The 24,246-nt window shown below is 35.5% G+C and overlaps 1 protein-coding gene across 3 annotated transcripts; it reads right to left on the reverse strand.

Annotated features, from left to right (window-relative positions):
* Positions 1 to 2,021: 2,021 nt before the first annotated feature.
* On the reverse strand, positions 2,022 to 18,059 carry LOC107762573 (uncharacterized). 3 transcript variants are annotated; one of them, XM_075254109.1, is made up of 24 exons: positions 17,506 to 18,059; positions 15,520 to 15,591; positions 14,580 to 14,623; positions 14,377 to 14,488; positions 14,190 to 14,261; positions 13,663 to 13,725; positions 12,504 to 12,581; positions 12,329 to 12,421; positions 12,020 to 12,139; positions 10,697 to 10,783; positions 10,082 to 10,291; positions 9,955 to 10,002; positions 9,140 to 9,388; positions 7,680 to 7,786; positions 7,211 to 7,455; positions 6,892 to 6,960; positions 6,733 to 6,797; positions 5,413 to 5,582; positions 5,254 to 5,332; positions 3,866 to 4,121; positions 3,508 to 3,553; positions 3,260 to 3,368; positions 2,623 to 2,685; positions 2,022 to 2,401 (listed from the first exon to the last, which is right to left on the reverse strand). In XM_075254109.1, exons 1-24 carry the CDS (start codon positions 17,833 to 17,835, stop codon positions 2,321 to 2,323), a joined length of 2,868 nt encoding a protein of 955 aa, XP_075110210.1. In that variant the 5' UTR covers positions 17,836 to 18,059; the 3' UTR covers positions 2,022 to 2,320. The 3 variants fall into 3 exon arrangements, with proteins under 3 accessions (XP_075110210.1, XP_075110211.1, XP_075110212.1); XM_075254110.1 differs by lacking the exon at positions 12,504 to 12,581 and having other exon boundaries at positions 17,506 to 18,057; XM_075254111.1 differs by lacking the exon at positions 14,580 to 14,623 and having other exon boundaries at positions 14,377 to 14,516; positions 15,487 to 15,591; positions 17,506 to 18,052.
* Between the last annotated feature and the right edge of the window lie 6,187 nt (positions 18,060 to 24,246).

The raw sequence follows: 24,246 nt of genomic DNA on the forward strand, positions 1-24,246 counted from the left end.
TAAAAATATGCTTTAAACTTGAACCACAAGATGAACTATTGAAAAGAAGGATATATATATACACACACATATATATTGTGTATGCTGTTTATTTCTTTTATTTTTCTGCTTTATCTATTTATTTATTTATTTTGCAAAAGGGGAGGGTTTCTTTTTGGTGGTTCATTCCGATCGATGATCGCAGCTCAATATTTTAGACAAGGTCTAACTACATTTTATTCAATAAATAACGATACGATTTTCAATATTCTCTTTAATATCTTATAGAATCTTACTAACCTGCTATTCCTTCAATTTGTTTTCTTAGCCCTCATCTTTGATCTTGGAGAACATTCTCTTTCTATTTTCTTGCACAATTGAACCACAAACACTTCTGAACTCAAGTTTAGCAAATTTTGTTTAATCTCTCAATGTGTTACGTCGGTAGCCACTCTAAAAGGTTGCGTCCTGAATCTCAGTTTTTCAGTTCAAATATTTTTCGATAAAAATGTTCTAAATTGTCCTGAAGTCAAGATTTTTAGTTTAAAAACTCAGGACAAAATGAGTACTGGTTAATCTCTAAATAGCATCCCTGTGAATGGCTACCCGTCCACTCACCCCCTCATAAGTTGCACTCGTATGTGTTCACCAAAATTTCTAACTTACTTCCATGTCTTAAGTTGCACAAATATATGCTTGAAGGTGTGAATGTTAAAGATGCTGGGGATGTTCAGGAATGTAAAGGAATAGTTGGAGTTGATATGGAAATGATAATGGACAGATGTCCAAACTGACACATAGCCTACATTCAAAGATGCAGAACTATTATGTAGAAAGAATTCGACTATGATTTTTGAAGGAAATTGTAACCCTTGAAGCTTAGTGGAAATGAAAAAATATACATGATTAAGCCACATTGAGACGGGAAACAAACATTACACGGGAAAATAACATTGCATAGCCGCTCTTAAAATAATAGCCGACAAAATGTATATTTTTTTGTATATATATGTATATATATATTCTGTATGTTATACACTTTTTCGGCTACCGAATGTAAATAGTTTCTAACGAGGGGCTAAAAGTGAAAAAAGCCCAAAATAAAAACAAGACAATTACATGTAAAAATTGCGTGGGGTAGCCACTTTTTAAAGTGGTAGTTACTTTTTATTCAGCATTTTTAATGCTGAGCAAAAGTAGTCACTAGTCTATTAAAATTAATATGAAAAGATGGTGTTACCCTTTCTTATATCTCTTCTCTGTCCATGTTATACCAATGTAAAGAACGTACAGCGGTATTCCACAAAGTGTGACGACTGACGAATACGTTGACCACTCAAAATTTTTATATACAAATAAATAACATTTAAAATTGTTCGATAGTAAAGATTGGCAACTATAATAGCAAAAAAAAATAATAATAAATGTTTTAATCTTTTTAATAGAAGCATTATCAAGGACACTTGGTCCTTAACTTAGAATTACAAGCACAGAAATTAAGGACATGTAGTCCTTAACTTAGAGTTACAAGCACAGAAATTAAGGACAGGGTAGTCCATGTAGTCCTAAACTTAGAGTTACAAGTTCAAAAGTTAAGGACAAGTAGTCCTAAACTTAGAATTACAAGCTCATAAATTAAGGACAGTTAGTCCTGAACTTACAGTAACAAGCTCATAATTTAAGGACACTTGGTCCTGAACTTGGTCCTGAACTTGGAGTTTGAAGCTCAAATATTAAGGACACTTGGTCCTTAACTTAGAGTTACAAGCACATAAATTAAGGACAGGTAGTCTTGAACTTCGAGTTCCAAGTTCAAAAGTTAAGGACATGTAGTCCTGAACTTAGAGTTACAAGTTCAAAAGTTAAAGACAGGTAGTCCTAAACTTAGACTTAAAAGCTCATAAATTAAGGACAGTCAGTCCTGAACTTACAGTAACAAGTTCATAAGTTAAGGACACTTGGTCCTGAATTTTATGAGCAAAAGGGTATTTTCGTCTGGGCGGGTAAAAGTTTATTAAAGTAGTGGCTAAAGACTAAAGGCATTTTAAATAGTGACTTAAAAGTAAATAAATGTCTTATTACTGGCTAAGTGTGCACTTCCCCCCGATTACACAGTGGAAATATAAAACAACCATCAGATTATTAGAAGAACAAGAGGGGAGATCTGCATTTGGTGTAGTTCAACATGTACACTTGGTAGACAAAACAATCCTGGAAAGGTTCCCCTCACTACATTTTACAAACAGCCTTGAATTGGCATACTTCCAAAGCATGGAAAAGAAATAGATGGATGGAAAACAGATACAAAGAAGGAAATAAAGCCATGCACACCCTGAACTCTTCACATGGATCTCTCCGATGCCAGATCAAGCAACGTGCGAAAGAACTGCTGTGGATACAGGGGAGGTTGCTCTGCAAGTGCCTAAATACAATAAACACCTTAATAACAATGGTTAAAGCTTAGGGTATTCAGTTTTCAGCAGATTTAGGGGTTCCAGCATCTCTTCAGAAGTGAACTTGCATGTAATATTTGCATTGCTCACTAAGTTTAAATTTCTATAGAGTTCTTTCGTTTAAATAGAATAGACTTATGTTCCAAATTGCAAAATTATGTAATCGTTGAAGAAGCAGCAAATATGTCACCTGATGAATTAAGACAGTGGAAGGAGTCATTCCAGGAACTGTATTCACTTCTATAATCAACACCTGTAACCACAGAACAACTCCAATTAAATCTCATAACGGATCTGCAAATTGTTATCTGCATATCCCTTTCCTAATTACACCTTTAGTTTGATTCGCCGTAGAAAATGTTCAATCAATTGTATGAAATGTAAGTGTTGCAGTTCGCAGAAATCCATTTTTAGATTTTGATTCCTCAAGTTCTACTCAGGAACACTGAATTAATTGACAGAAAATATTGCCTCTAAAATGCTCAGTTTGGCCCCAATTCAACCTCAAACGAGCAAAGTGGGACAGAGTATTCGACCACTCAATATAAACTTATCGGCTGCAAAACAAATTGGTTCTAAGGCACATAGAAAAGAGACCTACAAACACGTTGAATACTTTGAAATGTTTAGTTTACTCCAGCTTTCTAAATCACATAACAAACTCTTCACCGTGGTTTTCTGTGCACTCATAGAATTAAACATACCAAGTATGTCACAATATCTCGAGAGGCACATAATGAACTGCAACTTGCTGGAAAAGAGACCATTCCTTAATGACATTATAAAGTATTTTTCAATCAATTCGAAGAATCTCCACAGTAACATACCTCACCAGTGTCAGCATGAACAAATGCATCAATACGTGAAAATCCTTCTAATTGTAGAGTGTTTGCAATAAGTTCAATATGCTTTTTACACCTTTCCAAGGCGGAACTACTGATTGAGAAGAAAAAAGCAATATTGTGAGAAATATGTAGGTAATTTTAAGACCCAGAAAAGTTTATTTTGCAAAGAACAATTTCTGGCTTGGTAAAGAACTACTTTAAGGTAGAAATGAATAATCTTCGTGACCAACCTCATAATAGATGGTGGCGGTGGAGTCAGATTGATGCCAGTTCCACCTGCAGACACATGAATTTGATAGACAGAACCATGTAATGTCTTGTCATCATTGACAGGAAAGAATCCACAGTATCCCAAGAAAATGCTTATTAGTTAATGGTTTCAACTAAAATCACTAAGCTCTACTCAACGAACCTGTGACTAAGGAAAAAACGAAATAACTAGATGATAGGGACAAGACCATCTACCTGCTGTCTTTTCTTTTATCTTTTGCTACAAGTACAGAATTGTGGTTACATCTTGCAACAGGCATATCCAAATAACCGATAGAATGACTTACACTAGAAAATGTGATATCAATGAAGAGATACCTTGGAATTTCTCCTCCAGTGATAATATGCCTCCAGATTCTTTCACAGTTACACTAGGAGTCAATGAATGCATTGATCCACGTTTTCCTACAACACCAACAGTGACCTCTACCCATCTACTATCCCCTTTCCAGAGTAAATTGTGTGCAATCTCGTTTCTGGATTTAGATGCAACAACTATCTCATCAGTCTCAACAAAAGGTTCGAATATTATGAGCTCTGGAGGAGGGTTTGGCATCTCAATCATTCCATGTGCCTGTATAAGATACCAAGAAAAATATATTATACAATATAATCTTAGGGATCCTTAGAATCATATGATCCGGTGTTCAAAGCTAAAAGTATTACAGATTGGTAATTGCTGAGAAATAAATTACACTAAAAAGGCAAAAATAGAGCCAATCAAGCAATAAAGGTTCACATGAGAAGGATAACCAGTAGTGGGAGAAGTTCACAGAACAGCTGGAAAACTAAAAAGCTAGAAAATTGAAAAGCAGAAATATAGTGACAGAATTGACAGCTATAGCCAGACAGGACTAATTTTTTGATCTTTGATAAAAAGGTTTAGTTTGTAGTTCGAGTAACTTGATTAAGAGCCTTTTGTACTGTTTTGAGTCTCCTTGAAGACAGTAGTTTATGGAAAATTTAGAGCCATATATGTGTGTCAGGTCTAAAATCTCATTATACATTGAGCAACAGGATGTAACTGCTCAAAATTTATCTATGTTCTACTTTATGAGTTTACCGTCAAAAGTTGTAATTGTCATCCAATTTAATAAGCAAACAACTTGTAATATTCATCCAGCAAATACACCTAATTCCTCGTCTGAATCGTCAACACCATGATGACATGTTTTATTTCCAACAAGCCAAGCACATAATTTATGATCACAGCAGCAGATTGCTCGAATTACTTTACCTTATAAGGCGGTTCAGCTACAAATATGATATTTTTCCATTTTGTCTGAAATGGAAAACTGGCTACATGCTTACACAATACATGCTGAAATTAAATTTTTGTGGAGTCATGCAAGTATATATCCTTTTTTTTAACTTTGCAACTACAGGCCTATACTGACTATGCTTTGTGTTTACCTACCTCTACTAATCTCTTAAGCATGTTCTCATTTTATGATACTTACAGCTGCTGGTATTAATTATATCATGAAAGGACTACTTCCAGAAATGATTCAGGTTAAAGAGAAAGCAGCACATGACAAACCTGTTGTCTATCAGCTACAAAATAATGAAAGCAAGCACAGTCCTATCGAACACATTGTGAACTGAAGGACTCTGATTACAATGCTTTGGAGAAAATAAAATACTGCCGGTGACTTAGAGAAAAAGCTTTGTAGATGAGGAGCAATAACAGAGAAGTCCACATATACCTTTGATAGGCTGTTAGGAGGAATACGAGGTAGGCAATCCTGAAGTGCGTTTATGTAAAAGGCAAGGTCCCCCTCACAGCTGCATAAGGCAGAGTGTTAATATAGCAAGAAGCATTTTCTTAGATTTGCATACAGAATTGAAGAGGAACAAAAGACTACCACAATCTGGCCACACCAGTTGAGCAACCATCTCTGGCTGGTTTAACACATAAAGTGTCACAGTGAAGTTTTGACTTCAAGTCACGCCAGAGATCAGATATGGACATTTTCAGGAGATCATCCTTCTTCCTCGCATCTTTATTTATTGTAAGGACTCCAAAGTCTGTCAACTGTCCAGAGAAAGAGTTTTTATGTTTGTCAAGGGATAGACATTAATAGGTGTTCATGCAAAATCAGCTTGTGGACTACACTGGTACATGCAGATGAAGCCCATGTGGAAGAAGTTTCAAATTAAAGATGTCGAATTAATTAGAAATAACTCGAGCATGAAGCCTAGCCTAAGTGGCGAGGCCCTTGGTTTTAAAGTCTCGGTTTCAACCCCCAGTATTTACTCCTTTATGAAGTGTGTGTAACTTTTGTTGAAGACATAATTAAGTAAATAAAAGTGTACTATTTGTAATAGCTTAAGCTTTTATATGAGATGGTCACACACTTCAACATAGTGTCAGAGCAGGCAGAGGTCCTGGGTTCGAGTCTCACCGCCACCCAATATCAAAAAGAATTTCTGCGTACTTGGCTCATCAAAAAGAATCAAGCCCGCACGTGAGGGAGCGTGTTGAAGACATAATTAAGTAAATAAAGGTTTACTCTCTCTAATGGCTTAAGCTTTAGATGAGATGGTCACACAATTCAATAACCTTTTTGTGTATGTTGCAGCTGGGATTTAATAGTGGTAAACTGGCATTTATTTACTACTGTGTAACAGTTCAGTTGTGTATATCTCAATTATAGAAGCTCAGTCATTCACTAAAATACAGGACATATTGAGCTTGAGTAGCAAATCAGTCAACTGATCCATGAATTAAACAAATATCATTGGAGTCCAGCTTTTATGGCTGTAGTCTAAGCACCTGTTGCTCTGAAACTTTCTAAACTAATCAAAACATGGTTGAGGGAAAAGTGCTCTCATGTAAGTTCAATTGCTTTAAGTACGTCATAACCAAAACAAACTTTTATCTGAACAGCAATGTTCCTCTTTAGAAATAATAGCTTAAAGGAAATACTTGTGTAGGGAGAAGATAATATCAATATGCCGATGCATAAGGATGTTCTGTTACTTAATGTTATCTCGATTGTGGCCAATGACATGCTTGTTTTGTAGCTAATAATGCAACATTAGCTGAGCTCTTCTAATCACAATAGCATAATTGGACGATGACCTGACTGATATTTGATCCCATTCACCGGATAAAATGCAAGGGGTGAAGAAAGAAATGATACTTTCTCGGTTAAAATGTGAACATTGATTAGTCAACTCACATGTTTTAGAGCAAGAGAGGTTGCAACTTTGTCCATACATGTTTTTGAAGCAATGACGCCAGGACCTTCCATTATAAGAATGTCAAAAGAGCAGCTATAGATTAGTGATTACAAGTTGGCTTGCACTCCTTTCTTTCAAATGTAACAGCCAATACAGACCTGTATAGGGAACCCCTTCGGCCTCTAGTAAAGATTGAAGTGTACCATCTTCTCCAATGCCCCCATGCACTGTCAATTGGAACACGATGGCATCATTACTTCCAGATATTAAAAGATAACATCTAATGAAAGTTGATAGTGTTATAACCTATTATTTTCTCACGGGGATGAATATATAGCTGAACTATATGCCACTTTATTTTATCTACTTATTTCGTAGCAGATTACTGAAGCAAACATAAATATGTAAAAGAAGTAGCACATACTAAGGCGGTTTAACAGTTGCCAAAAAGGTATAATCATGTACTCATCTACTGACCTGCAATGAAAACAGTTGCCTGAGATTCCTTAGCCAGCTTCACCCACTGCTCCAGGGAAAATTTCTTCGGTAATTCATCAGATATATCAAACCCATTGAACCAACTGAGCTTTCTAAGACCTCTCGTGAGATCATCCATAACTTGGTTTCGCAAGTGAGATGTCAGAGCTGCCCGATTGGGTTCAATTGCCTCTAGACACGCATCAAGGACTTCTTCTGTAGTATGTCTCAGCAAAAGGGAATAACTGTACACCAAGAAAAAGGGTTCGACTTGCACTAAGATAATATTCAAGACTAGGAGGATGAAAACCTTACGTCCTCCTAAGGTTGCCATAGCACAAACTAAGTTGGATTCTAGTTCAAAGAAGTTTAGCTAACAGTTGCGACAAGAAAAGTAAAAAGGATGAGTAAAGTAGGCCATAAGATATGCAATCCACTTGTAGTCTACTGCAATAGCAAATACACTTACGGCAATGTCCATACTGTCTTAAACTTCTTATCTACTTCATGTTTACCGAAGTCTGAAACATCAGAATAGCTCGTTGCAGGGGCAAGCAAGCACGGCGTCACTTCAAGCTGCAAACAGCAAAATTGCCACATCATGGTATTGCCAGGATAAATTTGTGAACATCTAAGAAAAGATCACAATTAAACTGCTAAAGAAGTGAGAGAAAGCAACATTTGACGAACAAGAATACAAGGAAGTTGTACTCTTGTCCTAACTATTACCAAAGGCAAGAGATCTTTTCCATCATTTGTTTCTAACTAAACACATCTGATCTTTGTTATAGTACCATATATAAAATGATGACAACCAATTTACAACAACAACAAACCCAGTGTAATTCCACAAGTGGGGTAAAGTTTAGTGTTGAGAGTGGGATTTGAGGTTTTGAACCCAAGCCCTTTTGGACCAGAACCTTAATCTGGCACCTGACCAACTCGGCCATCTAAACACTTGACGGCAACCAATTTAACATATGGATTTCCTCTGTGGGGGGGGGGGGGGACAGATTAAACTCCAGGCATAGACAGGACAGGCACCATGGACAGATGAAACATTAACAGAATTTTATAATAAAACCGATTGTTATGTCACTATCTGCTGACACAGTGACACCTACACCTGAACTAATAACTAAGAACCCTCTTTCCCATGCCTGCATAAAACACCAGCTGTAGACAAAAAAGAAGTGACTTGGGCAAAAAGAAATGAAAGTGCCTTAGACACATCTTTTTTGTCAATAACCTTAGACCAATCAATTGAATATGATTAATAAATATTCAGTTGAACACTACTTGAAAACCGCAGGGATCATCAGAACTCCAACCAACCAATGTAAAGACAGTTTCAAATGCTGGTAAGATAGAAGACAATTGGACATGATTTTGAATGTAAATTTCTAGCACTTAGTTTCCCCCAACCCTACAAATTAAATCAAGATGGCAGTGTTGGGAATTTCAGCAACACTGGAGCAAGAGGACTGACCCAAGCATAGTAAAGAAAGCCATGAATTAAGGGTAATGGAAATGATCAACTCATAATTCATTAACTGAAATAAGACAATTTTAAAGCTTCCGGTAGTGTCATTTGCCTCTATAAAGTTAGCCATTCAGCTATCAATAATACTAAACAAACTGAAGAATCAGTCCCTGAGGCAACAAGCGAGGGTTGCTCGAGACAAAAGTGGGAATAAAAAAAATTACCATATGAAAATACATGTAACCATGCCTAAATCCCAAACTAGTCGGGGTCAGCTATATGAATCCTCTACCTCCATTCCACACTATTCGGCCCCATTCCATTCCAATAATCAACAATTGTCTTTTATGTATTACCAAAAAAAAAAAAAAAAGGATTCAGTCCCTGAGTCGCAGTATTATGTTCAGAATAGAAGATTCATTAGTCTGGTAGACACGAAAACTTACATCATCAGATGCTCTTAGATTCAGCCAAACATTGGTTCCGCTCATAAGAGATACTTGGCGTTCAGAGGTGTCACCACCAAAGATGACGTAAACTTTCTTATGTTGTTTAATAAATGCTTCAGTTACTGATGCAGATTTTGATCTCCTTCTCGAGGGACTTGATATGATATTATGTGACAAAAGAGCTGGAAACCGCAAGCAAGCATGTTGGATGATGGTCCGGAGAATATTTGAGTGTGAAAATCCAACCTGACATGGAAAGATATGCACAAACTCATTACATTCAGCAAGACTGGAGCTAGCTAATTTATAGGAAACATGTATAATACCACCACTAGAAGTTGTGATACCGGTATATATCAAGTTACTCAAATGGACTGTATATCTACCAGTTCTCTCACAAGGAATTTTATTATCCCCTGCTTTTCTTTTTAAGGGTTCTTATGTTTGCATGTTTGATTGGGGGGTAAGGATAGGATACTGTTCACAAATCAGAACTTCCATATATAAGATAGTACAGATTTGTTCCAGATGAAACCTCATAACAGCATACCACTTTCTTTTTTATTCAAGATATTGAGCACACAAAATTTACGCCAGATGGACATTCTTCTAGAGGAAAAGGCAGTTCATGCCAAATGGACTTTCCGATGGTCTGTACGGACACCTATAGCATGGAAAGTTTAATGATACCACATGTTTTACAGATAAAATGACACCACAAGATTTGAAGATCGACGGGCCTATACTGAAGCAGGCTGGAAATTTCACGTAATGTTCATCAGCAATAAACCAAGGACCAGTATTGGGAGTACCTTTGACGCTTGCTGAAATAAGAAACTCGTTTGTTCCATTCCACTGATCTGGGGAGAAGAAGGTACATAACAGGTCAAGCATAAATACTGATGAGAAAATACAGGGACAGTCAGTAAGCTATCTCACCAAGTTGATATCGGTGAATATAACTGTGCCAGAATTAGTCCTTCCAAATTTGTTTCCTGCAAAAGAGGAAGCTTTCATAGAAGGCGGCAAAAACCAGCCATCAATTCGAGCAAAATCACGCAAACCAAGCCGCTGAAATAGTAATGACGCCCCTTCACGTATCTTTGAAATCACATCCACAGAGAATCTAGGTGGAGTGTGATAAGCAACCTGCAATAATTGCCGTGCTGTTTAGATTAATATAAGCAAGAAGAAATCTATAAGTACATTTTGAGCTTTGAGATAAGACATGAGAGATTTAAATCAGAAAAGCATGCCAGCAAATTAAACAAAAGCAAAGGACCTCTGTATCACCAATCGTTCGATATTTGTCATAACCTAGTAAAGTTGTGTTTATATAGGGTAGAGACAACCTTAACTATGGAATGTAAAATGAATGAACAAGAGATATGAAACGCATTTACTTATGTCTTCAATGCCATGCTATTATCGATCACATTGAGGATGTCATCATTATGCTTAAAAATGAAAGGAAAAAGGAAAGAAACAAAGAACAGTAAAACATGTCCCTAGAGTTTTAGGTGCACATTCCATCAACCAGAAAATTTACACTACCTGCCGAGTAGGGAGATACTTCCGTCGATAGTTAAATATAGCGTCTTTCTCCCTAACATCAACAGTGCCATGTGATTGCAGCTCCACCTGAACATGGTGGCCATTAAACACATAGAGCATAAAAAAAATTGAGAAATTCATTGCTATAGCTATTGACTACATTTCATCAGAAATCTTGTGAGAAAAAAGGCAGAAAGAAAACACTTTCTCTCAACTCTTTCATTAATGATAATCAAACATAAGGATCTACTCATTGACCTACACAATCCTTAATAAGCAGTGGTCCGTAATTGGTGTTACATGAAGCAAAACATCAACCATGATGATAGTAAATAGCCTTGTCGTTCCTTGCCGATTTAATAGCAGAACACAGTTTCAACAAATTTATTTCCAATAACAACATTTTGTATGAATAATCTTTTCAGCACTGGATCCTTTGTACATGAGAAAACGTTAACAAGTAATTAGGGAACTGACAAAAAAGGTTTCGCCCTCTATGTTACAAAAGATAACTTAATGAAGTTCAAGTCCTCGACGTACTAGCATAGCCCCACAAAAGCAAGCAGCGGCAGACTGTCAGTAACTTCTGCTCTAACATTACTCAAATGTGAGAATACTAATTGCTCCGCACTAAATGCATGATGAGCCACTTTAGATAAGTATTTCCTAATCTGGCACACTTGCAGAGCTGAAAGGGATCGGTATCAAAATCTATAAGCTCAATAATGGACCACCAAAGAGTATCACTTAGTTTTTTCTTTTTCGTTTTTCTTTTGAGAAACCAAAGAATATCACTTTGCTAAATGACAATTATCACCGTTATAAAAGAAAGTTGACGGAAATTTGGCTTTCCATCATACCAATGTAAGATTTTGTGTCAATTTCTGCCTGTAATCAGGGACGACGTGAAAGGGCATGATAACCATACAGATTCAGAAAGCAGTTAAAGATATCTTCCTATGGAATGCGTATATAAAAAGGGCAGCCCGGTGCACTAAGCTCCCGCTATGCGCGGGATCCGGGGAAGGGCCGGACCACAAGGGTCTATAGTACTTTACATTGGTGCCCTTCATTTCTTACATTTCAAATATCAATCTTCAACAGACAATAGCAATTTAAACTGGCAGAAATGTTAGATGTTCCTAATTCTTGGATTTATTTATCTGATATCTCTGCAATTTAACACCTCAGCACAATGAAACTCTACAGTTACTGTACTCATGCAAGTTCAAACCCAGGCACTAGTTGCTTTCACCGTCATTTTTGAGAATTTATAAACCTCTAATAAACTTAATACAAAAAGAGAGTAAAGTATCTATATACCTCTGTTGGCAATAATACAACAGGCTGGCAACCAAAACCAGAACCTACATCAAGGACAATTGCTGTAAATTCACTACCTCCTTCAAGGAAAATTTCAACAAGGACTTTGTCATCAATCCCCTGCCAAAGTAATGAAAAATAGTTCATTGATTGAATATATGCCTGAATACAAACTGCGACCTAGCATTTAAAGGACTTCCATTTCCAGTTTCATCAAATACAGCATCAAAACCAATGCTTTTCAAGAGGTATAATATAACAAACTTAAAAAACAAAAAAGAAGAATGGCACGGAGAAGAAAGAGATTACCTCAGAAATAATTGTGTTAGCTTTTTGCAGAGAATCAGTGACACCATAGGCAACACTAACTCCAATGCTTGATCCTGCTCTTGTTGGCTTTACCTGCAATTTTGTATGGCTCCTAAACGTAAATAATGGATGAGGAGTGCTGCAAAACTACCAAAATGCTCCATTTAGTGCTCACCACAACTTTTCCTAACTTAGTGTCTAGTAGGTTTTGGTCAAACCACTTTGACAGTCCAGATTCATCCATTTCACTTCCCTAAGAGCAGGACCAGACCACACAGTTAGTTTTGTGTACAATTCTGTTTCTTGGGTGTAAGAATGATATTTTAAGAAAGCAGCTTCTTGTAGGTTGCATTGGCTTGCATATCAACAAGGGAAAATACAGGAAAATAAATACTATAACACAAAAAGTAGATGTAAAAACAGGAACAGTCGAGTAGGAAGTGAACCAACCAAGAACAAAATGAATAGAGAAGCAAAAGGTACTTCTTCTCTTTATTGGATAATCTAGAGAAGAAAGAGGAAGATTTACCCAGTTTCAACATAAAATAAGGATAGATTATGTAACACCTCAGGTTTTAGACAGAGTCCCACATTGGCAAAAACAAAAGAGGGATGCTGAGTATATAAGTTAACAAGCTTTAGACCCTAGTGACGCGTTTTAAACCCGTGAGGGCCTAGGCTCAGAGGCAACAATATCACTAGCGGGTTGGGCTGTTACAGATGGTATCAGAGCCACTCTTGTGTCAGCCATGCCGATGGTGGATCAGAGTTCAACTGAGTTTAGGCAAATCCCGGTTAGGCGGGGCAAACCTCAGTGCTGAGTCTAGGCAAATCCCATGCGGTGGGGCAAACCTCAGCGAGGACGCTGAGTCCATAAGAGGGGGTGTATGTAACACCCCAGACTTTAGACAGAGTCCCACATCGGCAAAACACAGTAGAGATGCTGGGTATATTAGTTAACAAGCCTTAGACCCTAGTGACGCGTTTTAAACCCGTGAGGGCCTAGGCCCAGAGCGGACAATATCGGGCTGGGCTGTTACAGATTATGTAATCATTATCAGGGGGAATCGGAAACAAGCTGAGTTGTGAATATTCCTCAGCTAGATAAGATAAGCAAGTTCAAGCCTTTTTGTAAGAAATATGATGTCAAACTTAGCAGATACAGTTTGAATAGGGAAATAGGACCCAAAAAAAAATAAAGTTGGAAGACCATTTTTAACAGTAGTAATATATGCCTGCATATGGAAACTTCAAACAGAAGAAAGCACATGATACAGAAGGTCAAAAGCAGAACTAAAAGACCTTGATGAAACACAAATAAACACAGATCACACCTGTATGAGAAAATTAGGTACAGTCACGAAACCTTGTCTGTCAAGCTCCAACGATGCATCATACTGTTGAAAATTTTGAAAGAAGCATCAATATCATCTATTAATCAAAGAGCAGTTTGGATGGATAATGCATTATGGACAGCAGCCTGCTAGACCATGGACGATTCTAGTAAAAATTTCTTGCTGACATGATCAATCTAGTACATTAGCATGTGGTTCCGATGTACTTTAATATGAATTTATATCTCTTAAACACACTCATAAATCAACTAAAATATCAAAATGAAGATCAAAGGTTTCAGTTTCAGAATAGGACTGTGGTTCAAATTAAAAATTACTAGAGTTCAAATACAACCAAACAATTTAAACGAATAAAAAGTTATTTTTGAGATTAATGGATTCATTCTTCAAACGAACAGCATACATAATGTAATCAATACATACATTCTAGTTGGTCTCAACTGATATAAGAAAACCATGCCAGATCAGAAAAAATAAAAATAAAGTAGATGCGACAGGTATTTTACTTTATCAAATGCTTTTTGACAATGGGTGGACCCTGTTCCAACAAATGGAATATTTGATCGTTCCAATAGCTCCTAAAAAATGAATCAAGACACATGTGAAAACATAAGAAAAGGAATTCGTTTAAGCTTTGAAAAACAGAAAGCAATCAGCACGTGTGAAAGTTCTTAAGTGTTTCAGTACAAAAACCTGAACGCCACCATCTTCACCAAAACGACCATGTATAACAGGAAAAACTATGTCCACAGAAGAAGCAAGGTGTTCTGTAAAGTCAGATAATGACCGGAAGCCTTGGGCAAGGCTGCAAATACAATATGAGAACATTTCAACTAAAACAAGCACGGAAAATTTTACACTATAACAAGCTCGGATGTTCAGCTGTGACAACTAACCTCTCAAGTTTGAAATCAAAGTCTGCAGGAGTGTTTGAGTATACCTATATGTGAAATTTAACAAGAAAACTAAATTATCAATAGCCAAAACCACAAAAGATACAGGAGATGCCCAGTGCCTAGGAGAAGCACAAGGGATAAAGCATCAATGAGTTTTTTCTTTTATCAAGCTTATAAACTATCAATGAGTTAAACTTAGTCTGAGAATTGGTTCTTTCCAAATGCATATTGGGTCTGGCCAATGGCCAAGATTCACATTGCAGAATGAGAAAGCAGGAATTAAATATCCTCTGAGGTTTAATCCAAATTCAAGCTCATGGATTATGAGCCAATAATCGGATCAAACTGAATGGAAAAGGAGAAAAGGAACGATTGGCTTACTGAAGATTTTAGAATCTAAAGGAAAAAATAAGTCAGAAGTGCTTATAAATTTAAAATGAACTCTTTACCAAGCAACTTATTATACTAATAAAACTGCATAAACAAAATGAACCATCACACTGATCAATAATATTATAATAATAGTAATAATAATAATAATAATAACAATAATAATAATTAATGAACTAATAGCTTCTGTAAATTCAATTCTAGCTCTATAACCTACTTTTTTTCGTCAAGAAAACGGCACCTATAATTCTTGTTAAGATAATTATTGATGCACATTCTGAGATCATCCATCTCAGTAGAGACAGATTATCCCATATTCATTTCGACAAGAATCTCTACCTATCAATCAACCACGTCTTGATAATCCCAGAATCTTTTTTGAATAGCAACCAGACTGTAATAAATTCATAGTGGAAAAGTGCTCCTAATGAAGACTTTTCTTACCCTGCTTCCAAGTCCCCCTAAATATAGGTGATCAATTATTACAGTAACTTATAGCGAAAAGGACAGAAAGTACGGGTTAAAGGGTGCATATGTTTAATCTGCAAACCTGCGCAGTGGATATAGCATAGGCATTGAGGTTGCTATCAATGTAATAGCAGCTAACATCCAAATCGTCCCCCTGCTCAAGCACTGGAAAGCGTAAATCACAAAATGAAAGAACAAATATTTTTCCATAACACAAATAATAGACACGGAACAATCAACTATCATTACATTAGTAAAACATAATAGTCTCCTATTTCTTAGCAACAACCAGCAGCAAGAAATGGAGTACTAGATTACATCTTCTAATTGTTGCGGAAGCCAAATGTATAGTGTGAATAAGTCACAACTACTATACCAAAAATTTTGACAGTCACCAAATAATAAATAAGACAATAAAACAACAATAAAGGGAACACCAGAATTTACGAGGTTCGGCTAATTTTGCCTACTCCTCGGACACAACCAATATTTTATTTCACTCCAAAAATACAAGTGAAATAATACTAAAGAGAGAAGATACAAATGCCTTAAACAGATGAGAAGGCAAATGAGAGGTGTGTTTAAATCCTAAACATTAAGCCTTCTTTTATAGGGGGAAAATCCCCCCAACTTTTGTTTTCCCACCGATGTGGGACAAACATTTTGCCAATTTCAACAAATCTCCACCTTGGCAAAATTCCACATCTTCAATTTTCTCTCAATAACAAATTTTGGTTGTGTCTTCATCTTCAATCTTCAGTGTTCAACAATGTTGATCAAATCCAAACAATGTTGAAACTTGATCGCAGTCACCACCTTTGTCAGCATATCAGCAGGATTCTCCGTAGTATGAATTTTCTTCACTGTGACTCCACCTTCTTCTATGATTTCTCGTACGAAATGATACCGAACATCAATGTGCTTCGTCCTTGCATGATACACTTGGTTTTTCGCTAATTGAATAGCACTTTGACTATCACAAAAAATTGTGATACCTTTTTGTTCAACACCAAGCTCCTTTAGCAATCCTTGAAGCCAAATTGCCTCTTTCACAGCCTCTACTATACCAAAAATTATGACAGCCACCAAATAATAAATAAGACAATAAAGCAACAATAAAGGGAACACCAGAATTTACGAGGTTCGGCTAATTTTGCTTACTCCTCGGACACAACCAATATTTTATTTCACTCCAAAAATACAAGTGAAATAATACTAAAGAGAGAAGATACAAATGCCTTAAACAGATGAGAAGGCAAATGAGAGGTGTGTTTAAATCCTAAACATTAAGCCTTCTTTTATAGGGGGAAAATCCCCCCAACTTTTGTTTTCCCACCGATGTGGGACAAACATTTTGCCAATTTCAACAAATCTCCACCTTGGCAAAATTCCACATCTTCAATTTTCTCTCAATAACCAGCACGTGAAGACGCGTCATAGAGACCAATCATAAGCAAATAATTGTGTCTCCTCTCTAACAACTTAAACTTTTAAATAAGGTGGTCACACACTTCATCATAATATCACAGCAGGTTGAGAATTTGGTTTCAACTCTCACCGCGACCCTTCATCAAAAGGAGTTTTAACTTTAAATAGGCAATTACAGCAACAATTTTCTTTTTTGCTGCATCAAAACAGAACATCCACTCTGTCAAAGAGCTTGACTTAAAACATTTTCAGGTCAAGCTAGGACAGTGTAAAAATCAACATACGTAAATGTTTTCTTCAGTTCATCAATTTAAAGAAAAAAATTGATAAGCAACCACAAAAAAAGTTTTGAACTTGCATCATTTTCACAACATGAATTTAGTATAACTACAGGATTATTAGAAATTCTTTTCAAAAATCTTGCTCTCGTTAGTTTAAATTTAATCCTCTTCTGCAAAAGTTGCACTTCATCAATACAAAAACGGCTAGTTTCATATTTCAACCCCAAAACGTATGTTCAAATTAGCATAGCTACAGTACTTCCACAATTAGTTCTTAACTAGTTAAGAGATAAAGAAACCATACAAATCTAATTTCTTTATTAATGACAATAATTTTGGCGGGAAAATTGGATTTGCACCTGAATATGATCGAGAACTGATCGAGCAGAGTTCAAAGAAATTCCACGCTCAGCAGATGGGCCACCACAAATAAGGCCCACTCTCAGAACCTTCCCATTGTGGGCCCTCTCCACGTCAGCACTCCCACGATCATCAACTACTTCAGTAGAAGATGATGCCCTAACTATCCCAACTCTGCAACTTCTCCTTTTACAGCTCAAATTACTACTCTTTTTTACGGGGAAATTTATAGTTCTTCTTAACACAGAGGCCGGAAAAGAGTAGTTTCTAAGGTGGCTGAGGTATTTGGTATTAGGATTTATGGAGTTGATTGAAAAGGAAGAAGCCATTTGGGAGATTTTTGACGATTAAAGGTAATTAAAGAGTAATTAATGAGTGAGAGTGAGGAATAATAAGCATAGCAGAAGGTGATTATAAAAGGATTGGTGCTGGGACGGCAGAGCTGAATTTGCTTCATTTGTTTAATTTTTTGGGTTTAGGAGAGAGAGTCTTTCGTCATTGTCGTGTCCGTTGGTTGCCGCTTTGTCTTGTTCGTTATTTCATTTGCTAATACGGATATCATTAACTTAATCTCTTTATTATACAAATCGACGAAGTGGTACCCTCCGTCTCCGTTCAATTTATGCGATAAATTTTTCTTTAGTTTGTTAAAAAATAGTTATAATTAACTTTTTATGAAATAATTTATAATAACATAAATATTTATGTAAATTTATAAAATTTTCTTATTTCTTGAATTTTATGCCCAGTTAAGGGAGTATCATAAATAAAAAAAGACAATTCATTACACAAAGCATTTCGCGTTCACGAGAAGGACCGCTTTCACGCCTCGAACCCGTAACCTACAAGTCATACAAAAACAACTTAATTGTTGCTCCAAGACTCTCCTCAAGTACTATCATAAAGTGCGACAAAAAAGTGTTAAATTTTGAAGAATTTAGCCCATTTTTTGAAAGATTATGAAGAATGTAACAAGAAAGAATTTATGGGTCATCACCTAATATTTATTTGTATAGTCAAATCTGCATTTTATTTTAATCTGAAATTATTGAGTTTGTTTGTTTTTCCCTAAAAAACTATATTTCCTCACCTAAGAATCTTGAGCTTATTTATGTTCAACGCTCGAAGATTCATTTGACTAAAGAGAAGGTATGATCTCATTGCCTAATGTTAATTTATTTTTCTAATAGTTTGGTTAAGGTATATCCAAAAAACAGGCAAGAAGAGACAAGAAGAAAAAAAAATTATTACATGTCAAAATGAACATATGTGTTAAGAAACTAAATCAAAATGACAATATGAAACAAAAAAATAGACAAGAAATAGAGAGCAAGAGATAAGAGCTTCTTATTTCTTCTAAGTGTGTCAAGTATATACAATATCACTTCTCATCCTCTATTTATAGTATTACATAGAGGTATACAAAAGAATGCCATAAATATGACATTAAACATTTGAGATCATGGAGGAAGATCATGAGGAGGTTATGGAGGTATGAGAGTTACAACCATAACTCCATAGGTATTGGAGTAGTGGGAGTTATGGAGATAATGGAGAAGAGTAGTGGGTATTACTCATTTAGGAGTTATGGACATCCACCACTAGATATTATTTATAACACTCCCCCTTTGATGTCCATAGATAATGTGCCTCATTAAAACCTTACTAAGAAAAAACCATGTGAAAAAAAAAATTTAGTGAAGGAAAAAGAATACACATATCTTGTAATACCATTGTTTGTTGCCTCATTAAAAATCTTGCTAGGAAAATCCACTGGGATAAAACCTCAGCTAAGGAAAAAAGAGTGCAGCACGTACGTGACTCCCCCTGATGAAAACATCACTTTATTTATTGGAAACAACGAATTCCAAGCGTGTATAATTATTTCGCCAAATTAACACTTGAACGAATTTCTTGAACATCTATTTCATCTTTCTATTGAAGATTGTCTCTAAAAAAAACTTTGGCGAAATGTGCTTTATTTTGTCTCCTTCAATATATCTTTCTTTCAATTGAGCTATGCAAGCAGCATCGTCTTCAATATTATTGGAATCATCTCTTCAAAGAAAAGTCACACGTCTGTTGTGTGTTGAGTCACTTGCTTTATCAGTTGCTTATCTTGGCATGACTTGAATAAGTATTAACAATTAACTACTTTGTAGAATAATAATATGGCATTACCCTCACATGAAAATAGATCGTTTGAACAATGAACTATGCCCTGCATTTGTATAACCAACAAAACCTTGATAATATTTGTTAGAATAAATAAATCTATATCAAGGATTCCTTTTGTAATATAAAAATATTAATCATATTTCAATATCTCCATATAGCCTTTATTCTTTCAGCTGCTGGGACTATCCGTCAACTTCATATTTTTCAGATGAAGTTAATTTTCATTGCATATTTTTCATCTGCCAATCATTTATCTGTCCAAATTCCATGACAGATTTGAGCTCAAGATCCTCGTCAATATTAATAATATTGAGCGCTACATTATATTAACAACATCGTCGACTATCATTTTACATTGGTTCCATCATCGCACAATAAACACATAACTTATCGAGATCTCATTATTTTTAGGTACCTGAGCCTCTCCCATGAGGTCTTATAAAGTGTTATGTCATGGTTCTCTTATAAAGCACTTGCTTCCTTATTATGACCATTTTGAACATTTGTTCCCTCCTTCTTCAAGGAGTTTTATCTTTGGAACCGATTTGTCTACTACGCTTCATGCGTGCCATAAACTTTGTCCATCATGGACGTTATTCTATTTCGAGCATTAGTAGCTGGAATATGACATTTAGCTTTGGGTCAGCAAATGTGCCTGGTAATATTTTGAAAATAGTTTACATTTTCTTGTACGAGGATCTAGATGTATTCATAATAATTCTTTTTACGTATCATTTTTTCAGCTGCCCATTTTTTCCCCCTAATATCGGGATCACCAACACATTTCCCAACCTTCATTAAGAACCCATCTTTATGCGTTGTGGCAGCACAATTAAATCATATAGCACATCCATATTTTTAGATGAAAATATTTGGTTCCTGACCCTAAACCAATTGTGATGGGGAGAATTTATCATAATTTGTTGGCTAGATGCGTACAAGTACTATTATATATTAAATAATACACCTCATACCAAATTTCTATTTGCGAATTTTGTTCTCATAACCAATGGTTTAGCTATAATTGGAGGCATACAATTTTTGCTAAATCAACTTGGATTTAAACTAGCATTATCAAGATAAATTATCATAATTTATATTCTGAAATTGTGCTCTAATAATTTGAGCAAATAACATTGCAAAAATCAAATAGCAAGTTGATAACAAATGCACATGTGACCATACAATAGATGCATCTAGTAAACGGTCCACACGGCAGGTGACTGAGCCCATATATATCACCTTTTATACGTTCCAAAAATCAAGGAATACAATCTCAACCCCAGTTGGTATAGTAATCAGTTTATCATGAGAACAAGTCGTACATGAGAATTCTCGAAGAATCTCCTAATTCTTCAATATATGCCAATGTGAATTTGCAATCATTTTTCGCATTATAATTGAACCGGAATAGTCAACCGGTCGTGCCAACTAATATTTGTTTCAATAAATATTTAATTTACTATGGCGTGTGATTCCATCATCATGTTTATATATCTGTAGTACAATTAGAAGAAAAGTCGGGTAACCTTTTATATTTACCTGGTATGATTATAGTAATATGAAGATATTCAATCTTCCTTTTATTTATAGTTTCAATATGCCAACCACTTTGTCTAATATATTTGAAACTCAAAAGTTTCCTTTGAGACTTACTACAATATCAAGAACAATTTTATCCATCTGGATAGTAACAAATTAGTTCTTCCGGAGCTCTTAATTCATTTTGTACTACAAAATATTTTTTCATACCATCCATATGGTGAATGTCTCATTCACGGAGAAAATCATATCATAATAATTGTCATGGTCAAAATCATCATAAGCGAAATCATTTCTTGTTTTACTTTTGCCTTTAATAACTTTTTATAAGCATGGAAAAATATTTTTGATAACCACAATTATGTTCATTCTCTTTATTTCACTCAAACCTCTCGTAGAGGTGAGTTGTGCGGTATTGATCCAATCATGCATTGCACGTTTTTATTCCTTACTTTTATCACATATTGCCACATTCACCTTCAGAAATGGGTCTGCATTCTCTATGCTTATCACAACTCAAATTCTCTTCAAGGAATAGATCATAATCAGCGACATTCTTTATTATTTTTCCGTACCAATTTGATGGTAAACATTGCCTTCACATTTTGAAGGACTATTTTGAGAACCCTTATTGTTCTCATTTTATAGTAACCATAGTGATGACAACTATTATTTCGTCGTTTGTCATGCCCTCGTACATTCATACAGTCATGAAAGATTATTTTCATTAGTCATCATTATATCATAAATATGGTGCATTGGGACTCAAACCCAATGCCTTACCTATATAAAGGCATGTAAGGTTATAATGCGTTGGGACTCGAACCCAACGTTTTATCATCATGGTACACTAGGACTTAAACCAGCGTCTTACTTTAAAAGATGCAATGGGACATGAACCCGCCATTTTATCCTCAACTAATTGCATAATAGGCCAAAGTGCCTAGAGATTTACCAGCAAGCCTTTAAAAATAATACCACTTCGTGATTATATATGCATAACAACAAGTACCTGTGCAATTGTATGTTGAATAAATTTAATAGAATGGACATTTCTATCAAAAGATCATGGGTACTCCAACGTCCATGCACAGTAGCGTAGCATCAGTTTCTAGAACAATGAATCCTTGTCCGGTAAGAGATTGTAGCAAATAATTTAAAGACATACCTTCCCGGTTCCTTGATTTCACTGCTTAGTGTTATTTCCTTATAACTTGTCTTTTACAGCTTAGAAGGGTTTCACTTCTTATATATATAACGAACAATAACTTTGGAAAGGGGGACTTTTCCTAATGCATAATACTTGATGTAAATTTGCTTACATAGACGATTGAGAACATCTATGGGTGGAGCTTTGTTGGTCTGGAAAAGATAAAGGATTCTTATTATCCGTATTCTCTCTATCTATCTTTCATTCTAGAGATTATTATATTTAGCTAAGATTTACCGCTTCATTTTCTTTGATTGATTTGTTCAAAAAGGTTTCGATATCTTTTGAGTCAAACAAATATCACTTCTCATCCTCTATTTATAGTATTACATAGAGGTATACAAAAAATGTCATAAACATGACATTAAACATTTGAGATCATGGAGGAAGATCATTGGGAGGTTATGGAGATATGGGAGTTACAACCATAATTCCATAAATATTGAAGTAGTGGGAGTTATGGAGATAATGGAGAAAAGTAGTGCGTATTACTCCTTTAGGAGTTATGGACATCCACCACTCTTTATAACAATATGAAAATAAAAGAAGAGTTTTACCAACACAAAAAGGATAATAAAGAAGAAAGTAATTAATCTATTCTAAAGGGAATGGCGGGGGGTTACATCATTTTTTGTGTGTGTGTGGTAGAAATAACACTAAGCAGTCACTTTTAACGGTGTTATTTTTAGCACATAGTTTATAGTTAGGATATGCTCCTATACATCTTTTTACAAAATGTATGTTCAAGCTGCATGTCAATGACCTAAAGTATAAACTGCAACAATTGAACTTCAGGATACTTCCCGAAGTTCGAAGAAGCTGGTTTCTACCTCTCGTTGTGGTTATACTTTAAAATACTTGCAAATGCTGATTATGTTTTAAACAATAACCCTAGATATGGCTATTGGTGCACTAACTCACATTTCTTGGGCATTCATGTTAAAATAGCACGGGCTAGCCAGTTTTCGGACTGGTCATTCAAAAATATTCAGCGTTTGCAAAGTCATTGAAAAATAGCCACTATTTTGCTGTAATAGGGACCGATCCAGCATAATATACTAGAGATCGGTACACTTGTGTATGAGCTTCCAGCATATTATGCAAAAACTCCAACACGCGGAAAGTTCCAGCATAATATACTATTTTTTAATCTCTTCCACAATAACTATGATATGCTTGCCTACCCAAGGCCCATCCCAAATATGTCAAAAAGCATGTATATACACATTTAATAATCGAAAATGTTAGGGAGAGAATTACATTTAGGACCGCTATTTAAAACATAATCGACATTTGTAATATATTTAAAACATAACCATTTCTTGTTTTGAGCGACCTGATCGCTTCTTCTTCATGAAAATTCGAAATTGAACCATACGTGCCCAAAAACCATGCAGCGTCTAAATAGAGTAGGGCAAATAAGAACATGTAGAAACCAGAACAGCAAGAAACTTTGATTAATTAAACTTAAAACAGGAAAAACCTGGAAACTTACTTGGCAAATGGAAACATATTGTAGCTCCCACTAGGAAATAAAAATATGATGGTTAATAGATTTGGTATGAGTACTTAAATGATAAAAATGGTAATCAAAAATTAGTTATATAATCCCCCTCTTGAAATCTATGTTGCTTAGACTTTTCAAAAATATCGTTGTATGCGTGTCAAATCCTTCAAAAATACTAAAATATTTTTTGAAGGGTCCGATACAAATACGAAAACAATTTTAAAAAGTTCGAGCAACACAGCTTTAAGTAATTGGGAGCGGCAAGGGATCATAGGCAAAAAGGTCATCAAAACTTTCTTGTGA

Source organism: Nicotiana tabacum, chromosome 5 (genome assembly GCF_000715075.1).
Source record: "Nicotiana tabacum cultivar K326 chromosome 5, ASM71507v2, whole genome shotgun sequence".
Lineage (NCBI taxonomy): Eukaryota > Viridiplantae > Streptophyta > Magnoliopsida > Solanales > Solanaceae > Nicotiana > Nicotiana tabacum.

What these genes read in the sequence shown, in the direction of transcription:
- LOC107762573 (XM_075254109.1), bottom strand. Translation starts at nt 17,835, where the DNA reads ATGGCTTCTTCCTTTTCAATCAACTCCATAAATCCTAATACCAAATAC. An exon ending in GTGAAGATGGTGGCGTTCAG is followed by an intron (nt 14,262 to 14,376) that starts GTTTTTGTACTG and finishes TTCATTTTTTAG; the next exon opens with GAGCTATTGGAACGATCAAA. An exon ending in TTGTATTATTGCCAACAGAG is followed by an intron (nt 10,784 to 12,019) that starts GTATATAGATAC and finishes CACCATGTTCAG; the next exon opens with GTGGAGCTGCAATCACATGG.